Source organism: Copadichromis virginalis, linkage group LG7 (genome assembly GCF_057382275.1).
Source record: "Copadichromis virginalis isolate Kocher_CV1m ecotype Utaka linkage group LG7, C_Virginalis_male_GT1.1, whole genome shotgun sequence".
Classification (NCBI taxonomy): domain Eukaryota; kingdom Metazoa; phylum Chordata; class Actinopteri; order Cichliformes; family Cichlidae; genus Copadichromis; species Copadichromis virginalis.
In genome coordinates, this window is record NC_140624.1 from 69,164,505 (window position 1) to 69,182,988 (window position 18,484).

Below are 18,484 nucleotides of genomic sequence, written 5' to 3' on the forward strand. Positions count from 1 at the left end.
CACACACACACACACACAGGTAAGAGTTCTGACCTTCAAACTAAATTCTGCTTTAATGGAATCTTGTTCAGAGCCCCAAGTGTGTGTGTGTGTGTGTGTGTGTGTGTGTGTGTGTGCGCATGTGTGTGTAGTCGTTCTTTCTGAAGTTTCTGAAGGAAGCTGCTGTAAAATAAATAGGGTCTGTATTAATAGTCAATCAGTTCTTGGAGCGAAGCCTCTTCTTGTTCAGAGCTCGTTAAAGCACAGACCTCGTTAAGGACCTGCAGCTCATTAAAGCTGACTCGGCACAACGTAGAGACCAAACTGGACTCCTCACTGAGAAATCAGCGCATGCTGGAGCTACATAATTAAAATGCAGAAGAAGAAAAGAAGTGGAGTTACTGACCCACTGTGGCATGTGTCCTCCGTCGGGGTCGTGGTGGTGATACTGCAGAACCAGGACCGTAGCGATGACCGACAGACCCACAATCACCATGGTAGTGGCAAAGTACTGCGCTGAAAGACAGACGTCCAGAGGACACTCAGTGCTGCCCAGCTTTTACATCTGCAACATCCTCTACGCTTACGTTTGTCTTACTCGTGTGTTGGTTACTCGTCGTTTTTAATCTCCCATAAATGTGATAATTGGCAGAATTATCAGTGGAGCTGGTCCTGCAGGCTGCAGCGAGCCCTTTCTGTTCATTTTAGGAGCCAAGTGGGGTAGTGTTGGACCAAAAACACCCAGCCCAGAAGATTTTAAGCTGAATTTGGAACTATTTTTAGGTTTTCATATATATATATATATATATATATATATATATGGTAGAGGACCCGAGCTTGAAGGATAAACCGCCCGCAGGGGCGAGCTGGGTGTTTATATATATATATATATATATATATATATATATTTTGTCCAGCATGAGTAAAATACATCATGGCTGTACTGGGAAACCGAAAGTAATGATGGAGAGTAAGTTTTCCTCAGCCTACAGCTCAGGATGGATTTTATATGGTGATTATGAGCAGCCAGCAACAGATTTCCTGTGCTGGCTTCCAATTATAACTCCATCACAGGAAGAGATGAGATGATGGAGGGATTAAGGATGAGCAGCGTAATCTGAGTGAGGCTCACCTATGAGGGGAACGGAGTCCGAGGTTGCCGGCATGATCTCGGCCACGAGCAGCATGAAGACGGTCAGAGAGAGCAGCACGGTGATACCTGCAGGCACAAACCTGTCATTAGCTTCGTGTTTTTAGTGCGCTCATCAATTTCACAGTGTTCTGACATCTTTTATAATTGTATATTGAATACAAGCTTATTCGTTTGTTTCGAACCGTTTTGGAAATGTGGAGGATCTAATGTGCTGGTTTCCATTAACGAGGCTCCAGGTTAGCGTCTCTGTCAGACTCATCCACAGCTCAAATTCATCACTATTTGCTGCTCATTCATATAAGAAACGACTTTAAAGCTGGAGTAAGTGAAATCCATCATTACCTTTTCATGCCTTTCTGTTCTCACTTATGATGATGGGTTGGGATTGCAGCGATGGGCACAGATTATGACAAAGCGAATGAATCCCCTTGTAGCGCGGCCGCTGCTTTGAGAGGCTAAAACGATCTGCCGTGTCTCGCATGAATATTGTGAGAATTCTGTTTGGATCCTTGTTTCTTCTTATTAAACTCGGCCTCGCACCGTTTCCTCCCAGGTGGAGTCCTTCCTACAGTCTGCTTTTGCAGAGACGATGTGTGAACGGTCCTGTTCAGTCTCGACCCGCTGGCTCAGTGAAAGTCGGATGAACTTTGGGAGATGTGAAGAGTGATGGCCCTCTTGACATTCAAGTTTGATTAAGAGCGTAAATTAAAGTTCCAGGGGAAGATGCCGTGTCTGCCGTCAGTAGCTGGAGGCCTGCTGGCACCTCCAACTCCCTGTTCCAATACGTTTTATGGCTGATGAATATCGACTCTGAGACATCAGTCATGTCAGGTTCAGTGGACGAAGCAGGTGTCCAAAACACCCCCGCCATCCCCCTGAGAGACTGAATACTGCTAGGACGGATATTTGTAAGGACCAGCCTGAAAAAATGACAGAAACATATTTTCTGATTCTTCCAGCTGTTCAGAAATCTCTCGTTTCTGCTCTGATGTGAGGCCTTCAGAAAGCTTCACCTGAACACCATCATCTCACACCTGCAGAGCACTTTACTGCTCTTTGTGATTTGCTCTTGGAGTCATACCGTGTTTGCTGTCGTCCCTCTGTGATGGCTGCTGGATCTCCTTCTGTGAGTGTTTTTCGTGGCGGTGGTGACTGAAGGTCGTGTTAGTGTGATAGAAACCCCCGGCCCTTTCAGGCGTCTCCCTTAGATGCCGCGGGACATTACAGGAGAACTCCACAGCGACAGTCTCTCTCTGGGGGATAAATCCATGGTACACGACCTTGTGGATGTCAGGAAAAACGAAGCACACGCTTCTGGTTTCATTTGTCAGTTCAAGTGCTGCTTTCAACAGAAAGCTTTAAAAGATGCGCAGAGACGCAGCCCTCATCAGCGATGACCCTCCGGTTCAGTTCACACCAACGAGGCAAACTGGATCTGATGACATACATCGCTTCACGTGTTTCATGTCCTCCTGTGCTGACATCCTCTCTCCTGCATCCTTCTTTCCTTATCGTTCAATCAATGATTTAACGTGCAGATTTCCAGGGAGCGATTTACAGAGAGAAGCTCAGGAATGATTTTTGTCTCTTAGCCCTTTAAGAGCTACCATAGAACCAAGTCCGCCAGAGCTTGTATTATATTTTTACATGCTGTGGAGCCATTTTTGGGAGCATTTCAAGTTGCTATACATCAATACAATCATTATAGCCCAAATTTTAATAACATGTCTGCATTAAGTGCATAGTAATTACATAAATTGCAAAAAAGTGCAATAAACTACAAAAAAAATGAAAATCGTTTTTGGTTTTTTAACATATATTTGTAGTTAGAGAAATTTAAGAGGTTTATCCCTCAAAACTGTAAATACAAAAAAGTTTCACAAAATAGTTTCCCACCACAGGAAATTTATTTTGAGTGTCTTCATAGTTTTATTTTTGAAATACACCAAATTTTATATACTGCAGGAAAAACGAAAATAAATATTATAATGCAAATTTGCAAAAAAACAGCATGTGCATCAAAATAAACTATTTCCAGCAGTGCAATATGAGTCCTAAGCATCCCAGAAACGACACAGAAAGTCATAAAGTCAAAGATAACTTTTAAAAACACCAGTATAGGCTCATAAGGTCCTGATGGTAAAAAACTACATTTCAGCGAAAATGACGTCACTCCCGGTTTCAGGCAGGTCATGGCGGACATGGAAAAGTTTGCGCTGACGTCTATTCCAACCTAGGAAGTGTTACAAACAGCTGATCGGAGCGGCAAAGCGTGTTTCTGGAATATTATGTTTTCGTTGCTGCAAGTGCTTTTTATGCAGTTTTTGCAAAGCTTTATGTGGAAGGAAACTGTGACCTAGCACAAGCTGATGGCATCAGATGTAAGTACAACTCCTCCGGCTTCATATGCAAAAAAACTTATTGCGCTAGCTTACGCGGTTGCAGTGCTACAAGGATTTAAAAGTAGTTGCGCAAAACGGAGCGTGCCCGCTCCGACCAGTTTTAAAGGGTTAACTTTACTCATAAACAATCCTCCAGTCTCCAGTTATAGTTCTAGTGTTGGGACTGAGCGGCGTCTGTCTTTAAAGAAAGGTCCATACAACATGTTCACAACAGAAGAAGGTGAATATCAGGTGGATGTGAACAGAATTAGCGGGCGACTCTCTTTTGTCAGGTAATCGCTGTTCCAGATGGGTGAGGGCCACTTCAGCGAGAGTATAATGGACCCGACTGTGCTAAAGTTATATTTATAGAATATGTGCAGTCTCGGGCTATTTCACAGAGTTTATCTTTCTACACAGGATGTTTAATTGTGACATCGTTTTCTGACTGGTGCAAATTTCAGCAAAACATCGAACTGAAGCTCAAACAGGAGAAGCAGAACATCTTACAGGTAACGACCTCGAATGAAAACATGTTACATCTATATTCCAGTAATGTATTCTTTCAGATCAGAGCACATTTCTGTGCCTTTGTGTGACTCGGTGTTTTGGCCTTATCTCCATCCTGCTTTGTTTCCTTCGTGTTGGACTGTTCCTGCTGCTCTGCTCACAATAAGGTGGAAGCATTGAGTCTGTTTCTGCTTCTTCCTGTTTAAAAGGACTTTTCCTCCCTGCTGCCGCCGGGCGCTGCTCATTTGGTTTTTCTCTGTAATCTTGTGCTTTTGCCTCTGTTCACACTGAACACTCTCACAGTGTGTGAATTTTACTAGTCTGGAAAGTCTTTGAGGAAGTACTTTAAGAATCGGAGTAACTGTCATCACCGATAAAGAGAGCTGAGCGCTCACCCAGGGAGATCTTCTCTCCGGAGTCGGCGGGCAGCAGGAAGACGAGGAGGGCGAGGGTGGAGATGAGGACACAGGGGATGAGGAGGTTGAGCCCGTAGTAGAGCGTCCTCCTCCTCATCACCACGGTGAAGGTCACGTCAGGGTACGGCTCCTTACAGCAGTCGTAGAAACGCTCGTTCCTCCGCCCAGGAACCTCTGCGCACAAACAGGAAAACACCGACGGTGACGTCAAAGAAACCATAAACCTTGTTCCTCTGAGGGGAAAATGATCTGCTGCCCCTCTAACATCAACATATCTCAGCATGTCTTTGAATTTAAACCCATGACAAAAATATTCAACTGGAAATGATAAAATAACTTGTTTTCTATAATCATGAAGCCAAACGTTTAATGATTACACTTAGCAGTTTAATGCTAAAATTTAATCATTTTTGTATCCACGTTTTTTAAAATGTACCTTTTTACAAAAAAGCAGAAAAATTCAAGTGCTTTGATGATGTATGTATTTACAGAACAAGAAACATCATTAAAACAGTTTCTCACAGGCTTCAGAGATATTAGTGTTTTCTTGTTTTTATCCCAGGTGATCTAATAAATGTGTTAATGTCATGTTTCTTGCTCATTGAACGCAACGTTTTGACTTTTCTTGTGCTTTGGTCTCTGTCACGCATCAGTTTAGTTACTTGTCTCCTCTCTGTGTGTCTCTGTTTGTGTGTCTGGGTTTTCCCCGTTTTCCCCTCCTCGTGTTTAGTCCACGCCTCCTCGATCTGTCGCGTGCGTTCATCCATAGCCGTTTCCACCTCTCGTCTCGCACTGTCACTTCCCTGTTCCCCTATTCGTGCGTCTTAGTCTGCCCTTTTCCTGTTTTATTTTGAAAGCCTTGTGGTCGATGTTCAGTGTGTTTAGTTTTGCTTCAGGTCTTTGTTCAGGTCTTATCAGCAGAGCACGATGATGGATGCAGCGCCTGTGTCAGAAAATGATAATAAAATTCCCAGAATACTAGGGCTGGGTATCGTCACTGATTTCTAGAATCGATTCAATTCCGATTCACAAGGTCCCGAATCGATTCGATCCACGATTCGATTTAAATCTGGGAAATTTTGACAGTCAGAAATATTATAATTCAGATCAGCACATTTACATATTTTTGTATCTATAAAAAGGAAGCTGACACACGCAAGACTTTATCACAGGTGTGAGCATCACAGCAGAGGCCTTTGTGTCAAAGTAGCTGAAGATAAAACACAGAAACACATGAAGGTGATTTTCCTGGCCTAGATTTTATAAAAGTATTCTGCAGTACATCAAAAACGAAAGAAAACCATTAATCAACACATGAACGTTACCTCTGAAGTTACAGCGGTTTTATTAGAGACGCGGTTAAGCGTTTTTCATTTTGAATAATTTTAAAAAGTTTAAATTTGTTCAGTATTGAACAGCAGAAATGAGGTTTTCTTTTCGGAAGAATGTTTTTTTTTTTTTGTTTTTTTTTGCCTGTCCCGTTTGGCTCTTTTGCATCAGAATTGTTGTCTAAAGGCAAACAAAGATGCCCAACGGATTTACTTTACCAAACTGACCATCCCAGCCTTGCCGTAATGGTCCATTTGATTCACCTTTTATTGTTTATTTTATTTTCACTTACTGAATACGGGACAGACTTGACTGGGGGAAAGAAGGGGAGAAAGAAAGAGGGAAAGAGAAACAGCTGAGAAGAGGGACGGGGGAGAAGGGCAAAAGACAAAAACCAACAGAACGGGCAGAGAAAAAAAATGCATATATCAATCACCTGGATCACCTGCTGAGAAAGAAAAAAGAAAGCAAGCAGAAGAGAACAAGAGTAATAGAATAAACAACATCACAATGATATATGGGAATATGACAGTAAATACTAAATGTTAAACATTATTGTGCAGCACATAAGATCAACAGAACACAGTGTGCTTTGAGGTAGGAGCCAAAAAGGGTGTAGTTTGTGGGTGTGATCACCCGTGTGTACACCTGTGAGCATGGACGCGCTTGTTTTTAAAAGGTTCCTTCATGTAATGATCTGCTAGAGGGTGTGGGGGGGCACAGCCCCGTCCTCCAGGGCGTGAAGCAGGTGTGGAGGAGATCAAAACTCCAGACATCCAGAGGCCCCCAGAACACAAGAGACCAAGGAAGACCAACAGAGGGGCAGCTGCGCCACTGTCCCAGAAAGAGCTGAGGAGAGTCCCAGATGAGGGCTCACTCAGCAGCCGCGGAGCAGAAGCCAGGGGGAGTTGCAGTGACGCGCCCGTGAGCTCCGCCGGCAGCCAGCTGCGCCTGAGTGACCGAGCCCCAGGCCGAGAGGCCGGGGGCACCCCACCTCCGAAGTGGCACGAGCGAGCCCCAGGCTCCAGGCCCCGATAAGCGGCCGCCAAGGAGTGAGCCGGTGTGTACCTGGACGCCCATCCCCGGACACAAAGAACCACCAACGCACCGATGTCTGAGGGAGTCCGCCACTGGCAGGGGAAGTGGTGGTAGGGGGAGATAGGCCTCCAAACCTTGGAGGGCCTGAGATGTCCCCAGAGAGGTGGCGCCTGACACCCAACCTGACATATAGACACAGACATACAGGCACACACAGATACAAACATCCATTCCCACCCTCATGCTCTCATATGCACTTACTCCACACTCAACCAACGTGGAGACAGACATAAAGAGATGCTGTACACACGATCACACTCCCCAAGCGTACTCTACAAACCGGGTCTAAGTACCCTTGCCCCTGGAGGGGGGAACTGCACCCAGACCCAGGTGGTGTTTCCCTTTTCCCTGCGGTGGGGGGAGGCAGACCGCCCCGACTCCGCAGCAGCAGGAAGGCTCCACACTCCAGACCGCAGTCGGACGGCCAACTCCTCTTTTCGGAAGAATGTAAAAGGGAAAAAAACAGCGGCCGACAGCCTGTAAACAACGTTAGACTTGTGCGTAACAAGCAAGCGAATAATGCAGAAAGGGAAACTGTTCTTGAAGTACAGAGAGAGAGAGAGAGAGCTGTGCATCGCGGTGGAAGCAAAACAGTGAAAGTCAGAGTGAATTCATGACGATGTTTATGTGAAGCGTTTGGATCTTCTTTTGCTGCTGGTTCGGTCAATATTGTTTGGAGAGACATCAAACTAACAGCTTTAGAATCAGCGCATAAAGGACGTGAACACAAAGCGCGGATCTGCCGACAGATCAGAGTCAGCGAGCTGTCAGCTTTCAGCCCCGACCGTGAGAAAGTCACATCTCACTGATTCTGATCTGCGGGTCGCGCTGTGTGTTTAAGTCTTTGTGCAGAATCCGTGTACCTGCTCTCATTTACTGTCTTAGCTGTTTGGTGGTTCTTGAAATTTTGTGAGATGTCACCTGAGATTCTGGCATTTCGGGCAAAATAAATTTATATTAAAAAATCGATTCAGGAATTTAATGGTAAATGGCCTGTATTTATATAGCGCTTTACTAGTCCCTAAGGACCCCAAAGCGCTTTACATAACCAGTCATCCACACATTCACACACTGGTGATGGCAGCTACATTGTAGCCACAGCCACCCTGGGGCGCACTGACAGAGGCGAGGCTGCCGGACACTGGCGCCACCGGGCCCTCTGACCACCACCAGTAGTGAAGTGTCTTGCCCAAGGACACAACGACCGAGACTGTCCAAGCCGGGGCTCGAACCGGCAACCTTCCGATTACAAGGCGAACTCCCAACTCTTGAGCCACGATCGCCCACAATGAATTAATGAATCGATTTTACGTTATCCAAGCCAGAATCGATTTTAGTCGATGAATCGATTATAAAAACCCACCCCTACAGAATACTTTATTTATTTAATAAAACATTGATATCTGGTGTCGCTGTATTGGTACTGTGTACTGTGCTGTAGCACCTCCTTCACTTCCTCCTCGTCCTTTTCTGCTTTTAGGTTCATCTCTGGAGGAAGTGGCAGATAAAAACTGGCGTGCAGTACGCCTGGCTGCGTTTCATTTGCCTATACATCGCAAACATTGCTCACTACATTGGTTTTAATCTCAGCTAGGTGATGGAGGAGAGTAAATGGGAAACATGATGTTGGACTTTTCAATTAAGTTCCCTTGCAACGGCCCATTGGCTGAGCAGGAAGCCTCCACGGAGGCCGGCATTCATCCTCAGCTGTGTCTCTCTTCAGTTTGTACCGAAAGGAAGCTCTGAGGCTCCCCTGAGACTTTGGGTAACCCTGCGCTCATCCTCACTCTGCAACCACAGCTGTGACAGAGGACAGAGACGCTGCTGGATCACCTGCAGAAACAACAGCAGAGACAGAGAGCTCTGGACCAGAGGTCACCGAACAGACATGACAGCATCACTCAGGTCACCTGACATCAGATTTCCTTCATATTGACTGTATTCACTGTCGGGTCTCAGTCACATGTGAAAAAGCCGACAGGCGTGCAGCGCAGACCCCGCCCTCGGGGTTTTGGCAAATGTGACGAGATTTGTTAAATTATTTTTAAACACATTTGAGGCGTGATCGAAAACCTAACATAAAAACTCCAGTGTGACGATCAAGCTGACCAGATCCCAACAAACTAAATGTGTAGAAGTAAATTTATGTCATTTGATACACAAAGAGGTGTTTATGAGGGTTATAGAGCTGCTGATGTTCCATATGGTGCTCACATGTTCTGATATTTACATGTGTACGCTCAGAGCAGTAACAAGTATGAGTTGAATATTCCGAGTTGGTTTTCCTGCATCTATCGTTGGAGCTGACTCCTGACTCTTGGTGGCGCTGTCACTTGGTGTTCGCTCGCTCTGTGGTAGAGTATCACTGGTCGTGGTATAATTCTCAAACACGTAGCCTAAAGCAGATGACTCGTAAGCTGGAGAGGAAATGGCGTGTCACAAATCTAGAGGATCATCATTTAGCCTGGAGAAATAGTTTGCTGCTTTATAAGAAAGCCCTCCACAAAGCCAGAACATCGTACTATTCATCACTGATTGAAGAAAATAAGAACAACCCCAGGTTTCTCTTCAGCTCTGTAGCCAGGCTGACAAACAGTCAGAGCTCTTTTGAGCCAACCATCCCTTTAACCTTAACTAGTAATGACTTCATGAACTTCTTCACAAATAAAATTTTTATCATTAGAGAAAAAATTACCAGTAATCATCCCACAGATGTAATATTATCTACAGCTACTCTTAGTACCATTGATGTTAAGTTAGACTCTTTTTCTCCAATTGATCTTTCTGAGTTAACTTCAATAATTACTTCCTCCAAACCATCAACCTGTCTTTTAGACCCCATTCCTACAAAACTGCTCAAAGAAGTCCTGCCATTAATTAATTCTTCGATCTTGAATATGATCAACCTATCTCTAATGATCAGCTATGTACCACAGGCCTTCAAGCTGGCTGTAGTTAAACCTTTACTCAAAAAGCATCTCTAGACCCAGCAGTCTTAGCTAATTATAGGCCAATCTCCAACCTTCCTTTATATCAAACATCCTTGAAAGAGTAGTTGTCAAACAGCTAACAGATCATCTGCAGAGGTTTATTTGAAGAGTTTCAGTCAGGTTTCAGAGCTCAGCACAGCACAGAAACAGCTTTAGTGAAGGTTACAAATGATCTTCTTATGGCCTCTGACAGTGGACTCATCTCTGTGCTTGTCCTGCTAGACCTCAGTGCAGCGTTCGATACTGTCGACCATAATATCCTATTAGAGCGATTAGAACATGCTGTAGGTATTACAGGTACTGCGCTGCAGTGGTTTGTATCATATCTATCTAATAGACTCCAGTTTGTGCATGTAAATGGAGAGTCCTCTTCACACACTGAGGTTAATTATGGAGTTCCACAGGGTTCAGTGCTAGGACCAATTCTGTTTACATTATACATGCTTCCCTTAGGCAGCATCATTAGAAGACATAGCATACATTTACACTGCTATGCAGATGACACCCAGCTCTATCTGTCCATGAAGCCAGATAACACACACCAATGAGTTAAACTGCAGGAATGTCTTAAAGACCTGGATGGCCGCTAACTTTCTGCTTCTTAATTCAGATCAAACTGAGGTTATTGTACTCGGCCCTGAAAATCTTAGAAATATGGTATCTAACCAGATTCTTACTCTGGATGGCATTAGCTTGGCCTCCAGTCATAGCTGGACTGGTATGTCCGATGATGATTTTTCGTTTTTATGAGCCAAGGGTTTTTTGGGGTTTTTTTTCGTTTTTTTCCGTAACGGTATAAACACTGAAAGGTGGTGGATTGGCCAGATGAAGGGAGATGTGAAAAAATAACTTGTTGTTTGGTGGTGGCTATTGTGGAGCTTCCACAGATTCAGTAACATTAGCAAGTGGTGGAATCCAGCATATGCAACACGCTGGCAGGTGGATGACGGAAAGGCAAGAGGAGCAGAGACCCGAGGCGGCAGTCTATCTGGGTCAGATATAGGGATGGGTACCGGTATCCGGTGCCATGATGGCACCGGTTCTGACATAAACGGTAGTAACCAGACCGAAAAGCAGCGCACATTTTGCTGCTTTTTCCCCCCCTGAGATGTCATATACTTTATATTCTAGCCAATCATTTTACGTTTCCGAGGATAGAAGGCGGGCCCAGCTATGTACGTTCTTTTAGAGCTACAGATTAAAAATGCCCAAAGCGAAGCGGTCAAAGTCTGGCTGTACTTCACAGCAGAAGATGCAAACTCAGCAGCAACAAGTGCTTTAAGCTGATACTGTGATACTGTCAAAGGAGGTAACACCTCGAATCTGATGACACACCTGGCGACGCATAGCATTTTGTTAAAAGCCAAGAAATGCGCCGTATTTGATAGCTCGCTGCGAGACCTCACACCGAGCACATCTACTGCAGGTGTGGTGCCTGTTATCAGACGCAGAGTTAGCAACATCCCCCAAGAACCCGAAGAGGAGAGTCCTGGCCCCTAGCCCTGCCAGTGTAGCAGAAATGATGAGGAAGATGATGCAGCAGCAGCCGTTCTTCTCTGCGTGAGGAGCTTAATGTTGTTCGTGTGTAATTTACGTTGAGTAGGCTAACCACGTTATTACATTAATGCATGTAAGGTGAACTAGCAAACATCATCATAGCTACATGTGGCTGTCTTCTTGTTTGATGGCAGATACTCCCTTCACCCTGGCCAAAAAGGCTAAAATGACCAAAGAAAAAGTGGGAAACAGTTAAACATGAGAGGTTTTTGGACAAAGTTTGTGTTTTCCATTGTTTAAGCACTGCTTCCAGCCAAGAGTGATACCATATATGTATGGGCAGAAATCTGTGCCATCAGAAACTGAATTTGAATAAGTTCAGATTGAATCTGAATTGTAACTTGAATAAATGCTTTTGAAAACTGAATTTGAATTAGTCTAATTTGAAATTGAATTTATGGTTTGAAAATGAATTGATTTGCTTTGAAACTGCATTTTATCCTTTAAAAATTCAGCTCTCGAATAATTTCAATTTCAGTTCCAAAATTCAGTTTTTTGGAACTTACATCCGGTTCCGGTTCAAGAGCAGATTAATAGAACTACGTTTTACTAGCGGACCGAAAGTGTTACTGATGGGAATCTACAGCGTCTTGAGCTGAATTAAGACTTCAGAAGTCATTCGTCATGTCGAATGACCAGCGGATAAACTCTCAGGTTGGTAATAAATGTACTACATGTATAAGAACAAGCGTCATGTTAACAAAAGATAGCCGTACGGTAACTTTTATGCTTATTGTAGCTGTTAGCTAAAAACGGTAATTTAGCGTAGTTTGCCCTGAATTCAGCTTTGACAACAAATATGATCGACTGTTTCTAGTAGAATTCCAAAGCTGTCATCTTGGACCCTCTCAGAGTGCCCCTCTGTATGCTTGCAGAGACCCCTACAGTAGGGAAACATGCAAAACTGTGCCCAAACCTTTGTGTTTTAGCTTTATTTATGTCTTACACAGCATCCCAACTCTTTAGCTAACTTAATAACTTTAGCTAAAGTGAATAGTTAGTCTAATTCATTAGTGCAGCATTACTGGGTCACCTCTGTTTGAAGTGATATACAACTATCACTGAAACAGCAAACTTTGTAAATAAGCAAACAACACTTCTCATTCTCTAAACGTTTGGCCACAGCTGTAGATTACACTATCAGTGCTTGTTCACTCTTGACAATAATTACATTTCTAAATTTACTTTGTGCATTTACAGGTAAACAATATCTAATATTTTATCTAAATGACTGCTTTGTCTTTGAAAAGGGTGAAGAGCCTGAGGCCGGTGACAGTCCAGTTCTACTCTAAGTACATCCTTACAGTGGCTCACAGGACAAGGCCACATTCCTGTCCTGCCAGAAGAGAAGACAAACTTCAGAGTCTTCATGCAGTTCAACCACACCTGTCATATTCCATATGACAGGGGTCTCAAACTCCAGTCCTCAAGGGCCAGTGTCATGCAACTTTTCCATGCCCTCGAGGACTGGAGTTTGAGACCCCTGCCGTATGGTGTTCATGCTGTTTTCTACCCCACAGTTACAGCATGTCTGACTGCCTGTTCAGCATATGCAAAAATATATGATGAGTTTAAGCATGTGATGACTAAGGCCTTCCATTATGGTGTTTGTCATCACATGTCACAGACATCTGGATGATCATTTGGAAAAAACTAAAAACTTGTTACTTCATCTTTTATCTTTATTATTATTATTGTTCTTATTTTACATTGTTAGGCATTAGGTTTATTTGTAGTAGTCCTTTCCAACGTCTTTCCCTCTTCCATGTTACTGTGGCAGCTTGTCAGCATCTATTTGGGTTTGGAAGTGGAACAGAAAGTAAGGAAATCCAAAGTGCCATTAAAACCAGGAGAGGTTGTTATATTTCAGAAGAAGGGATTAATTCAAAAGACCTCAACGCCATATTTTATTTAGGAACCCTAGAGAGCACTTTGCAAAATAACACATTCTTATAATTTCACCCTCAGATGAGCCAAGCTACGACTGTCAGGGAAGGTGATGTAGGTACAGAGCATATGAGAGTGGTTAAGTTAATGTCTCTTGTCTAGATGAAGGCACAAGAGGGATCAATGGCAAGGCGTAGAGATTCAGTATCTTCAGTCTTCAGTGGACACTCCATTTCTGGCACAAAACACCTGTAAAAGATGGTCGATTTAGGAGGTGACCTGACAACTTCAGCCTGTCAAACATAGCAATGGAGCAGTATGCTTTAAAAAAAAAATCTAATTAAGCATGCACTCAGTACCCTAAGAATTATTATGGTAGTTAAACACAGTGACAGTTGTATATCATATTATATCACTTCAAACAGAGGTGACCCAGTAATGCTGCACTAATGAATTAGACTAACTATTCACTTTAGCTAAAGTTATTAAGTTAGCTAAAGAGTTGGGATGCTGTGTAAGACATAAATAAAGATAAAACACAAAGGTTTGGACACCGTTTTGCATGTTTCCCTACTGTAGGGGTCTCTGCAAGCATACAGAGGGGGCACTCTGAGAGGGTCCAAGATGACAGCTTTGGATAAAATGCAGTTTCAAAGCAAATCAATTCATTTTCAAAATATAAAATTCAATTTCAATTTAGACTAATTCAAATTCAGTTTTCAAAAGCATTTATTCAAGTTACAATTCAGATTCAATCTGAACTTATTCAAATTCAAATTGAACTTATTCAAATTCAGTTTCTGATGGCACAGATTTCTGCCCATATATATGCCCCGTAGCTGCAGAAAAGGCTAACATTGTTGTCTTTTTACAAAAAACACAGCTGAACATGAGAGGTTTTTGGACAAAGTGTGTGTTCTCCATTCTTTAAGCACCGGTTTGAGCTCCGTTTAAGCACCGGCACCATTTCAAAAGTACCGGTTTGGTACTGGTATCGGATAAAACCTAAACGATACCCATCCCTAGTCAGATATAAACCAAGTTAAGGTGGAGTTTATTTTCGTTGTGCTGACTTTTTACAGTCAGTTACAATAACTCGTACTGTGTACTAGCTAGCATGATGGATTTTATATACAGCTGGGTGGGTGCTTTGATGTTACTGATGTTGAACTTGTTTTATCTTATTTTATTTATAAGGTTAGGTATTAGAGTTTCCAACCGTCCCATAAAAAACAGAATCGTCTTGCATTCAGAGAAAATATTACGCGTTTCTTATTGAGGTGAAAAGGAACAGTTTGTCCCGTAATTCAGCTACAATGAAAAAGACACAAAGCTGCAGTTATTCTGTGTCTTTGCTGCACAGCTGCCTCTTCTCCTCTCATTCTCTCTCCTGTTGCTACTTCAATCATGAAACTGATCAATGATCAGCTGATCGGCTTTTCTCTCTTGTTTGTTTATCGCCCACTTTGTGCCAGAAACCAGCGGATGTCGCTGTTGTTAGAATGTATTTAATATTAATTTCTAGCATCAGCTGATGTTTGCTGGAGCCACAGCTGTAAAGCTGCTGGTCATGATATGGTTTGGTTATCTGGTGAGAGGGAAACATGAAGATGAAACCAGGAGATGTCCTTACTGGATCATCAGAGCTGTGATGGAGAAACAGGTTTACCTTTTAGGTGACATGGATGAGTTGAAGTTATGAACTGTTGCTGAGAGACAAATAACACCAGGATCCTTTTCTACGTTTGCTCTGACCCAAAGTGCTGCTCATAGGGGGTCATATGATTGTTGGGTTTTTCTCTGTATCTATGAAGCGCCTTGAGGCGACTTTTGTTGTGATTTGGTGCTACAGTATATAAAATTGAATTGAATCCGAGTATAGGATTTCCAGGCTTCTGATTGGGCAGTGAAGTACCATGAGGGCCGTAAACAGGAAGTGTTTTTGTTGTTGTTGAGGCGTGCAGAGAGTAAAGCTGCTGCTGAGACAGTTATTGTCTCCATCTAATACTTCAGAGAGATTCAGAAACACATAACGAACCCTGACGTTAAACCTGGCTGATGCTCCGAACACCTGAAGGACGCGTTTTATTTCAACGTACACTAGAGGAAGCCCCGCCTTCCCCCAATAACCTTTAAAACTGTTACCTTTTGTTGGAGCTGATGCTTTGTAATCAGTTGTCTTCAGTAGAAATGAGTCCAGCTGAGCTGCAGATGTCCTGAAACACCAAGGAGCTCTCTGAGCATCACACTGCGGTTACTAGAAGGTTCCTGCTCTTCACTGTAGCTGCTTTTCTCTCATTTATGGTAATTATTTTACTGCATTTCACAAAAATCTGCAAAGACCTGCAGATTTCCACCTCATGTGACCCATCGACCGTTCTCCGCTGGCTGTGGTGACTTTCAAAAACTGTGATCCTGTTTTCTTTGTCCCACATGTTCACACAACGCTGTGAATTAAAGAGGGACTCCTGCTCACCCACTGGAGAAGTACAAGCACCTAAAAACAGGAGCTGTGCTGGAAGGCGTCTGCACGCCTCAGAGTCCAAGCAGGACATGAAGCGTTTGGTCAAATATCATGTGAGTCACAATATTCAACAGACTGGAGCTTTGGATCTGAAACTAAAGAACTTCACACAACTTCTCGGCCTCTTCCTTGGTTTTCCTTGGAATGCTTTGTGTACGGATCAAAGAGGCAGCAGGAGGAGGCTGCAGGCGAGACAAAGACATGGATTTGTAAACCTCCAGAGCTGCTCGGGTGATCCTGTGCGCTCTGCAGCACGCAGGCAATCAGGCAGCTTAAAACCTGAAACTGTGTCATCTGTTCAGGAGGAACCGGGACTCCCCACGTGCAGAGTGATGGATAAAATAATACAATGTCAATCAGTGCTCATGTGTGACCTGGTGTGTTGTGAGTATTGTGCGTTATAAAAATGAGCCAATTACAACGGAGGCTCTGCTTCAGGGTCATCGAGCTGCCTGCCCTTCAGGCCGCCGCGCTCGGAGGAGGATTTAATTACCAACGCGTTAATGCTGGATGGGAGCGCCGATATGAAACCCTGTTCCTCCGCAGCAGACAGCCGGTGGAGACACGCTGTCGCTGGCAGGAGGAAGATCCTGGATGTAAACTAATTAAAACAACTTGTCTGCGTTGCCCCGAACCTGCTGCTGCTCACTGTCTCAGTGGGAATCCTGCCGTGAAATGAGCTCAAAAAGTTTTATCCTCCAGCTGCTGCAGGTTAGATCAGGACCGAGGCTGTTTGCTCTTCCTCCATCCAGCTCATCTTTTACTATTACCTTAGATTCGTGCATGCAGTCCTGATCAAAGAGGCCTGATGGGGAAACATATCAGCAGACGTCTATCAGGACAGGACGGGTCTTTGTTAGTCTGCTTTAGGTTTGGTCTGACGGGAGCTGGACCCGAGACAGACGGCATCCAAAGCCATGCGAGCGTTGTTGTTCTACATGTGTGAAGATGCCGATGTGTCTTACCCACGAGGTCCCACTCTCCGTTGGCGATGTATCCGGTGATGTCAGCCTCAATCATCTGCAGGTCCAGAGACCAGCCGCCGTACGTCCACGAGCCAAACTTGAGGTCACAGCGCTGCACGTCAAAGGGAAACCAGCGGACGTCGATGTAACAGGTGCTCTTAAATATTCCTGAAGCAGAGACGGACATTCAGACGAGTGCTGTTAAAACAAGCTTCAGTCAAAGGTGGAAAAAAACAAGAAGAAGACTTGACAGGACAGCTGTTACTGTGCTCGAGGGAAAAGGAAGAGGGGGACGGTGAGCACAGCTGAGATTACAGTTTGTATTTGACACAAAATCTATTTCAAATCACACAAAGCAGCAACGAGGTCTCCGGTCAAAGAGGGAAACGCAGGAACAACAGAGACGGCAAACAGAAAGCAGCACATGTGAGCGCAGACGCCGTCACAGAGAAGACAAGCTGTGAAGACAAACCTCACCCACTGATTGATTTTACAGATGCAGAGACCTGAAAGCAATAAAAGGAAGTTATTTCTCATGTAAACAGGAAAAGGAGCGCAGCCTCCCTCGGAGAATCACATCGCAGCTGTTTGCTTTGCATTAACTCCGCGTGGATGAGCTGGAAAAAAGATGAATGTTTAATGATCCCGGGGAGGAATCAGGACGCCGCCGCAGCATGAGCTGACGCCTACAGCGAGGAAGAAACACCATTAAATATACAGAACACCTGAGGTTGAGACCCGGGGTAAAACACGGGGGCAAATATGGATTCGATTATTTTATAGGGCAGCAGGCTGGAGCTGAAGGTGCTCTGAAAGGTTTTTAATTTCTCAAGTTTGAGTCACACGTCCACAGTAACAAGAGGTTTGATTGGAGGAGTAAAGGTGAGGCTGTCAAACCCGAGACCAGCATAACAGCTGTCAGGCATGCTGGTGGGAGCATCGCGCTGCTTCACTGCTACATTAGACCAAGTGGATGGAACGAAGCAGGAGGACTGCCCGCAAGTTCTTCTCAAATTTTAGTTTCACATTGTAATCCTGGAGGTTTGCTCCAGGACACTCCAGCAGGACTGTGGTCTCCAAACAGCTGTTACTGATTTCTGATTGGACGATGGCTTTCCTTTCTGCTTCTGGATCATTACAGTTCAGCTTTGAATCATTTGCAGATGCATATTGTTTGTCTTTTACTGTAAAGCATCAGTTTTTCTCATTTCACGGTGCTCTTTGTGACTGAATCAATTTAAAAACAGGGACAAACATCCCAGAATCATCTTTCAATCAGCGCCGCGCTAAAAGACAACGTGAGTCTCGGGCTGTGAATCACGACCATAACTCCTCCAGATGACCTCGGGACCTCATGTTGAAGCCCCCACCAACACACACACACACACACACACACACACACACACACACTTTGATAAAAATGCTTTTCACAGCCTATTTACACTTTGATGTCCAGAGTTTAATTATCTGAATCAAACATCGGATTTAAAATTGAAAATCCAATCTTTGTGACGTCCTGCTGCTTCCACCATCACACTGTGAACAACAGTGAAAGACTCTGAAACAAAGGGATGCATTTTATTTTTATTAAAAATATTCACCCTGAATTATGAAATTAGATGGATGGAGAAGCTTTTTATAAATCTGTAGTCACTTCAGCATCATTGAATAAGTAGAACCACAAACTCCTGTTAA

At 43.8% G+C, this 18,484-nt stretch overlaps 1 protein-coding gene across 1 annotated transcript in view; it reads right to left on the reverse strand.

The window, feature by feature from the left end:
- LOC146706755 (neuronal acetylcholine receptor subunit alpha-7) overlaps window positions 1-18,484 on the reverse strand; it is a 58,384-nt gene that overhangs the window by 13,129 nt on the left and 26,771 nt on the right. The window contains exons 6-9 of the mRNA XM_085464973.1: window positions 16,790-16,957; window positions 4,419-4,613; window positions 1,112-1,198; window positions 386-495 (exon numbers count right to left, since the gene is read on the reverse strand). Coding sequence (XP_085321099.1) covers window positions 386-495; window positions 1,112-1,198; window positions 4,419-4,613; window positions 16,790-16,957 — 560 coding nt within the window. The remainder of the gene's footprint in view (window positions 1-385; window positions 496-1,111; window positions 1,199-4,418; window positions 4,614-16,789; window positions 16,958-18,484) is intronic.